The 8,785-nt window shown below is 37.8% G+C and overlaps 2 protein-coding genes across 2 annotated transcripts in view; both read right to left on the reverse strand.

The window, feature by feature from the left end:
- LOC104944784 (cytospin-A-like) overlaps positions 1-8,342 on the reverse strand; it is a gene marked incomplete at its 5' end in the record, with an annotated part of 10,040 nt that extends 1,698 nt beyond the window's left edge. Inside the window, 2 exons of the mRNA XM_010770359.1 lie at positions 6,787-6,846; positions 8,220-8,342. Of these exons, the coding sequence (XP_010768661.1) occupies positions 6,787-6,846; positions 8,220-8,342 (183 nt within the window). The remainder of the gene's footprint in view (positions 1-6,786; positions 6,847-8,219) is intronic.
- lsm3 (LSM3 homolog, U6 small nuclear RNA and mRNA degradation associated) lies at positions 1,008-3,127 on the reverse strand. The gene is made up of 3 exons (XM_010770358.1): positions 2,876-3,127; positions 2,650-2,745; positions 1,008-1,595 (listed from the first exon to the last, which is right to left on the reverse strand). The coding sequence occupies exons 1-3, from the start codon at positions 3,110-3,112 to the stop codon at positions 1,515-1,517; spliced, it is 414 nt and encodes a 137-aa protein (XP_010768660.1). The 5' UTR covers positions 3,113-3,127; the 3' UTR covers positions 1,008-1,514.
- Positions 8,343-8,785: the final 443 nt, after the last annotated feature.

Raw genomic sequence — 8,785 nt, forward strand, 5'->3', positions numbered from 1 at the left:
CACTCTTGTAAATGCAGCACAACTGGAGAAAACAAAAAGTAAATCTGTTTACATTTCTGTTTCTACGGATGTTGAGATGTATCCATAGATCTCTTCATTTTGCTCTCAAAGTGCACCAGATTGATGCTTTTAACTTCAATATTTAAATGCCCCGGACCCGGTGAGGACCCCCCTAGAGGAGGTGAGGACCCTGCTAGAGGGTGTTAGGTCCACTCCCCACTTATAAAAATAGCACTTTACCACTGCACACTCTCTAATCTCAGATGCACCCCGAGTCATTTTGTTCTGGAACCAGGCCTACATCCATGGGTTAAATCTAAATTGTGTTGGAAAAACGATAGATCCAACCGGGCACGTCTCAACGCTGCTCTGGGAGCGCCTTGGTTACATTTTCCGAACTGGTAATACATTTCATACAAAACTTGAAAGAGATTTATTTTTTGCAAATTATCTTTTTTATTCAAGTTACCAAAACCAAATGAAAACAAATGTTTACATATCTGAAAATGATGTACTCTCAAGTCCAACAAACACTACAAAAATATATATAAAAAAACATAAAATAAAACCGTCCCAGAGGAACTCAAGCTTCCAAATATTCACAGATGATGGATTCGGGGTAACTGCACAAGTCTTCTGCTTAGAACAAAAAGTTTCACTTGAGAAAGGTCAACAATTACATAAAACCCCTCTGCTCAGTCTGCTGTCTGGTAATACTTTAAATACACTCGAGAAACACAAGTTACCACACACACGTGACGTGAGGCAGTTTAGTTTCCAAAAACCATGATAAGATGTTTGCAACTTAATATGGCACTTGTAGAGACTTGTAAAGGTGAACAACTCAAGGTGATTAAAGTAACATTTGTTTTTTTTCTCGCTTAACAAAAATTGTGTCGATTTATGAATTTAAAATCAAATTAAATATCCTGAGAATAAGAACAAAAATCGTGGCCTAAAATATTCTATAATCCCATAATAATTTGCCCAAACAAAAAAAACAACTCTTTTTTCAAAACGTGTTTTTAATAATTGCGATCCTCCACAAACTAGTTGAGATTTTGTTATTAGAAATTATGATATTTTTTTCTGGCTTCACTAAATGGGTGTGTATTTAACATTTGGTGTACAGAGCAAAATCAAATAAAAATATCCTGAGGATATCAGGAAACGATTGCCTGAAATGACACAAAATCCCAAAATCTATTTAATAATAATTTGCCCAAATAAAACCTCAGAAGTAAGCCCTCTTTCTCCAAAACCAAAAGTCATCTTTCTTTCTTTGTCAAAAAGTACTTTCAATTATTGCAGCCCCACAGAATAAAGTAGAGAGTTTGTGGTAGTATCTGAATGATGAGTGTGTGGGGGGTTTGACAGTAGAGTCTGACCTGAGGGGGCTGGATGTGTTTGAACGCAGCCATGTTTCAGCCTTTAATTACAGCACCACCCTCTCCGGCAGTTAGAAGCTTCCCAGTTGCCACAAACACTCCCTCACAAATAGAAAGTGGTTGGGGTTAGCCCACCCTGAGGGGCGGTGCCACAAGGACAACACCATCTCCTCTGACAAACAGCATGGGAATGTTCCTCTTGGTTGACTAAAAAAAAAAGACACAGAAAAAAAATGTATCTTTATATTGTTCTGTTAATTATTAGTATTATGTCCTCAAAGCGTCCGGCACTCAAACCCTTTTAAAACTGTGATATTCAGAATTAATATTTAATTAATACTTACACACCACGGTATACATTTACATTTGCATGATATATATATTGTCTTACACTGAGTACAATTTTACTTCAACAAATGTAACTTTGTATAAATATTTGTATTATTATTTTTCTCTTTTATTGGACATTTTACTTTAACTTCTTATGTTTACATACCAACATACAAAATGTACTTAACGACCAGGCTCAGCTCTGCATGAAGTCTGAGGGGTTTTCAGGCTGAGGCATCAAAGCACACGCAGTGCACACATGGAGTTTTCTTTCCTTCGATTAATAGACTAATGAAAAATGAGTCGTCAAATACTTTTTTTCATGGACTAACGTTAAGTTGACTGATTGAGGGCAGCCATAGTTTCCACATGTATTCCACAGACTGTGATCAAGACTTTGGTTTAAAGCCCGAGACCAAAGACACTGGGATCTTTATATTCCCATTTTTACACATTACGAAAAGAAAAAAAAACATGAATAAAAGGAAAAGTATTTAAATAACTTTAAATCAATCTTCCTGCAGTATTATGGAACTATATGTTGGCCACAGATACAGATTGCTGGCCATCTCTCATCACTCTTAACAGAAAAAGTTTAACTATGAACATCATTTTATATAAAACCACTGAAAGTGCAAATACTATTATTCACGATCTCGAGGAGGGAAAATCTAGAATATTAGATTCTATCTTAAAATGTCAATAAAGTGTGATAAAACATTGTTAATATTGTATGCCAAAATGAATAGGCATTTTAAATGCTTCTATTGATGTTGAATGTTCCTGCTGAAATAAAGTATAACAGCAGCATTGTTCTAGTGCTTCAGTAAGGCTCAGTACATGCAGACAGTTTTAGAAACCAAGACCAGCAAAACAGTAGTTGTTCAGTAAGAAGACATGAGGCTGTAACAAGGAGAATTCAAAGCTGTACCTTGTATAGTTCTTCATAGGTCTCCTCGTCGATCTCCACCGTCGTCACCGTCTCCTCCACGTCTCCAAGGATCATGTTCAGGTGCTGATCGTAGGCCTGGGAAAAACAAACATCAACAAGCATGAAGTGAGAGACAAATGTCAGACCTGCGACAATAAAACGTAGAATCCCACAACACACATACACTTCAGTGTTTTTTTAAGCAAATACTGGGTGTGTATCTTACATGCAGTCGACCACGGAGCTCCCGGTCATTCCTCATCTTCACGTAGATCCTCTCATCTAGACTGAGTCTGATCAGATCCAGAGGCTCCTCTACCGTGTTGGTAGACGGGGGCTGCAGCACACAAGTAAGGATATTAATTACACATTTTACAAATATAGATTTCAACAACTTCAGAAATAAATGCCAGTTCGGAGGATGGCTACTTCCATAAGGTAGTTTAAGCTCCCAAATCTTCATTATTTGGGGAAAAATGTGCGGAGAATCACAGGAGTAAAAGCCATCAGGACTGTATTTAGAGGTTTTCCCGAGTTCTCCTAAAACGTCAATTCTTTCTTGAAAGAAATATAAAACCACATAAATGTAGGAAAAATTACAAATGATGGTAAAGTAACAATATTAACAATCAGTACCTGTAAAAAGAAGGAATGGTGTGTAATTTCTAACTACCATTTTGGAGATTTGGGAAATACTTTTCAAAACAGAGGTAAGAGTTAGGCCTGTCGCGATAATCAATAAATTGACTTATCGTACGATAAATAAAAATGGACTCGATAACTTTTCTGAGATCGATAAATTGCCGTTTATAAGGATAAGGATGTGACCAGCATTTTAGCCCAGCGCACTATGAGGGGCGGGGCACACACACAGCCCATGACACAGCCAGGTCAGGACACTCCGCGTGCAACAGTGTAGCAGCCAAATTAATAATAGAGACAAGCAGGAGACACCGTGTGACTTACTCGAGGGGAATTTGAAGTTAAATGGAAGTGGTTGTAAAACATAATACCATTTGTTATAATTAAATGTTCAAATTCCCCTCGAGTAAGTCACACGGTGTCTCCTGCTTGTCTCTATTNTCCAGTCCTCAGTCGGAGGCGCCACGGCCGTCGTAGGTTATTATTATATCGCTGCCTGCCCGTCTGCTGCAGCGGGGGAGTCACTGTGGAATGAGCGCTCCCCTTAAGTTTTCTCCCTTTACCTTAACCAACGTTTCGGGATTTACACGGTGCGATTTATCTACACAGTGTGGAGAACCATACATTTGCCGGTTAAATGACTCCAGCACAGTCCTTTTTCATAACAACTACTATAGTCCAAGGTAAAATCAGTTGCTGAGAAACACTAGTCACTCGGCACTGCTTCTGCAAACGTACGCCTCTAAATAGCTAATAGGCCCTGATGTATCAATTAAAAAAAAAGGACTGGTTAGAAATGAATAAGTTAATAGGATAAAATGTTTTTTTACCTGTTTTTTACTTAGATTCATACAGACAAGACAAAGCCCCGCCCCTCACAGCGCGCGTGGCTAAAATGCTGTCACATCTTTATGTAAACGGCAATTTATCGAGCTCAGAAAAGTTATCGAGTCCATTTTTATTTATCGTACGATAAGTCAATTTATCGATTATCGCGACATGCATGTTAATTTTTTTTATGACAAATTCTTTACTTATTCAAATTATCCTATTTTACAACAAAAAAATGACAAAAAATGAATCTATATTTGCAGTCTTTTTCACAAGAGTCTGCAAGTGTTGCCAATATATTTTCAAATGATGGTATGATAAACGGGTAATATTAGCACTGTAACATTTTTACTTTTTAAATTAAATATATATTTTATCTCTCTTTCTAAATATGTAATAAATAAAAAATAAAAATTTCTCATATAAAAAACTGCCTTTTAGATTTGAGGCAAACGTATGGCATGTCTTTTTTATATTTATATAATTTATTCTATTTAAATCTATTTGAGCAAAGTGCCTATATTAAAAACATAAAAGAAAAAAAATACAATATGAAATAAAACTGAAATAATGCCTTTTTTTTAAAACTGGGTTTTGAGGCAAAGAGGCTTAAAATAAATACATTTAAATAAAAATAAATATTAGTTAAACATCGTAATTACTTCTAGTGTAAATAAAGAATATAGAAAATCACAGACACGACTTCAGGTCCGATGAAATGGGGAGGAATGCGTTCAGAAACATGTATCTGTGCGTTGCTCTCTTTCCTCTTTGCCCTTTTTAGGGTCATTCTTCGTTGTGATCCCCCTCATAATGTAAACACGTTAAAACAAACCCATGACAATCATTAACCAGAGATGAACTGCAGCACTTTGACGTCTCTAGTTCTGCTTTTTATCTCTTAAACCTCATAAATCAGTCCCTTTCAAACCCCAAGCTGTGCAGCGAGGCATCGTTTGACCCCTGTGAACTTTATTTAAAACTCTGGTGGAGATCATAAAGTCCCAGGAGACTCCACATGTTGGGATACGTGTATGACGTAATGAACAAATGTATCTATTTGACAAAAAAACTGGAAGTCAAAATCTTGAGTTTTGATATATTTGTTACTATGTAACTACATTTAAATAGTTTATTACTTCAATAAAGACTCCAAAAAAGGGTTATGAGTATATTAGAAAATGTCAGGCTGTGTAATAAGATGATCTTACCAACCGTATCTACATCCTGACATGTTGTGCTTATTATTCATTGATAACAATTGATAGTAAAGGAAGCTAAGGACTGGTAGCTTAGCATAATGAATAGGAGAAAAGGGGGGGCGGGGGGCTAGCCTGGAACAAAGTACATTTAAGGCCAAATTGAGTCCGTAAAGAATAAACACATTTAAAAAAGCCTTCAAACCCCTGCTGCTGTGTGGGTAGCTCTAGCCCCCGGGAAGTGCGCCGGACTCTGATGAAAATATTCGTAGTGTCCAAACGGCGGTACTACAACTCCCGTATCAGTCCGTGGCGTCACTGAAAGACTTTTCCCCATTGACTAACATCGGGAAAGAGACGTCTGTAAATCAGCGAATACTTTTTTTGTAACTAAATAAACTACCCAGTATGAACTATTTTATAGCCCTTATTAGATTCGGTCCTTAAAGTTGTAAAATGCACTAAAAGCCGAATCTAGATTTATTTTCTCTCTCCATTCATTCTGCTGAGCTGAGAGTGGGAGCTTGGGGGGCGGGGCTTAAGGGGCTCCTGCTCTGTGAGCGCACATGCGGGTTCTTCTGCTCTTGGCAGCCAGGCATGATGGGTAATCTGTGACGTTTCGCTCTCTCAAAAGCTGGGCCATTTTGCCCTCATGCACCAATGAGCAGCTCTCATAGGAANTTGTAAAATAGGATAATTTGAATAAGTAAAGAATTTGTCATAAAAAAATTAACATGCATGTCGCGATAATCGATAAATTGACTTATCGTACGATAAATAAAAATGGACTCGATAACTTTTCTGAGCTCGATAAATTGCCGTTTACATAAAGATGTGACAGCATTTTAGCCACGCGCGCTGTGAGGGGCGGGGCTTGCACACAGCAGTGCAGCATCCAAATTAATAATATAGCGACGAGCGGCAGACAACGTGTGACTTACTCGAGGGGAATTTAAAGAGAAATGGAATTGGTTACAAAACCTAATTCCACATGTCCGGTGTGGCAGTATTTTGGATTCAAGCCAAATCAACGAGGCGAACCTACGGACTTGAATGGGCCGGTGTGTCGCATTTGTTTTAAAAACGTAGCAACAAAAGCTAGTAATACGACCAACCTTAAACTGCACCTAAAACACAACCACCCCATTCCGTGAAAGGATGTTCTTGAATTATTATTATTATATATTATCATTATGTCAGTGGTCTAAAATGCTCTTACAACAGCCGACAATATTATCGTTTATCACAATAATTTCCGGGAAAATGTATCGTCCAACAAAATTAATGATCGTGACATTTTTATTCGTGGCCTAAAACTGCTTGAGATCTCCCTTCTTCTACTGTAGCTACGATTGTGCCGCTTCCACAGAGGTGCAGGATGAATATACTATCAGTTAAATAGGACAGGAGCAGACCCTGAACTTGCCAAGAAACAGAAGAGATTTGATTTGGATATTGAACTCACCAAAGTGCATTTGATGCCCACGCTCTCTGCAGCCTGGAAGGCTAAGGTGAAGTTTCTCCTCTGAGGAAAGAAGAGTCAAAGTCACAATAAGTGGATTTAGATTTGGACAATCTGCTGTCCTGGAAAGAGCACACTGAGTATATCTGCCAACGGACAAAACAAAGAATGAGTTATTTCCGCTGCTTGAGCTTATTTACGGGCGGGTAGACCATTTCCTCTTGTTTTTCACACCTATGATTGTGAGAGTTTCTACAGTATTGCCATTCTCCATGGTGCTAGCGTTAGTCCGCTGCTTTAAAGTCTAAACACTAAATGTGATCCATAAGATTGTAGATCAACCCTTTGAGAAACTATGAATAAGCCTATCATAATAAAAGCAAATATGAATTGTTACCATGACATCGGAGGTACAGGGTGCCACGATTTGATAAATTAAGACTACAGTCAATCCTAAATCAAATGTACGTTAAAGGGATTTGAACACATCGTCTTCAGCGATTGAAATGTTCAGTCAACTATTTGTGTCCTTGTTTCTTGTCTTATTGTTTGTCCTGTGATGTTGCCAATGGAGCTGATATAATGCAGGAAACCTTCTAGACTAGATCTGAAAATACAGTAAAATGGTAAAGTATTGTAAGGTTAGGTATGTTTATGTATAAACAGGGTTCATACACTTTTTCACCAATGATTTTCAATGACTTCTCCAGGACCTTTACCAAATTTTCCATGACCAAAAACATTACTCTTTCTCAGCGGTACCACTGAAAATGGTTTATTTGAACATGGAACAGGAAAATAAGGTCTGCGTATGAAACATGTTGGTCCTATCTAAAACAAATCAAATGGGCTTACTAGCTTCTACACGCTAAAGCAACAAAATCTCTCACCAGCAAAACACCTCGTCAGTTAAAAGCCATTTTACGTTTCATTACTATACCGTACAGTATTTATTATCATTATAGTGTTACTATTTCAGCGATTAGATAAAATATAAATTATATTTGATGCAACTTTAGTTACATTTCCATGACTTTTCCAAAAACTTTGGGAAAAATATTGTTTTCCAAAACTTTTCCAGGGCCTGGGATTAGCATTTTGAATTACCATGACTTTTCCAGGTTTTTAAATGACCGTAAGAACCCTGTGTAAAGCACATTGTCAGACACAGAGGCAATTCAAAGTGCTTTACCTCATCATTAACACTTAATAAGAAGACAGAAGAAAGGAACACAATACATAAACACAAAGGAATAACAGATTCATCAAAACGGGACATTTTGTCTTCAGTGATTGTAATGTCACGTTAACTGTCTGTTTCCTTGTGTCTTTGTGTTGCAAATGGAGCTGCCACGATACAAGGAAATGGTCAGACTGGTCCGATCTGATCCGACACTAAAGCATCAAAGCATCATATCATGCATGTTAACTCTTGCCTTGTCCTGGCTGCCGAGCTCCTGGTAGGGGATGTGAGCCGGCAGGTAGGTGTGCAGCACGGCGCAGAAAGCCAGCCCGTCGTTCCAGCTGCTGCTGAAGTTCGTGATGTCAATTTTCTGAGAAAAAACAACAAACGATTAGGAATGGGGGAAACAAAAAGGATCGATTGTCTAAATCAAAAGAAACAAGTTCGAATCACAAAAAGGGACTGGTAAATCTTTGTATAAAATGCATATACATGTTCGATCTAAATATAAAAGTATGACGTAGAAGAAGTAGATCAAATATAGCTGACAGAATTAAGAACTTCTTGAACCTTCTCACACTAACGCTGTAACAGTATTAAAGTTTGCAACTTATATATATCAATATTCCAATTACTTGCATAGATGAGAGTAACACCTACGTCACTTCCGGGCGAAAATTACGGCCCCGCCCACTTTTGGGGGAAAACAAAGCTGTCATTTGAACGGAGGTCAATACAAATTCTGAAGTTTTTGCCAATCCGATCAGACATTTTTAAAAACCGTGGATTTTCTGATCTTCAAAGAGCCCGGTTACGATG

Source organism: Notothenia coriiceps, unplaced genomic scaffold (assembly GCF_000735185.1).
Source record: "Notothenia coriiceps isolate Sejong01 unplaced genomic scaffold, NC01 NC01_scaffold00008811, whole genome shotgun sequence".
NCBI classification, from domain to species: Eukaryota; Metazoa; Chordata; class Actinopteri; order Perciformes; family Nototheniidae; genus Notothenia; species Notothenia coriiceps.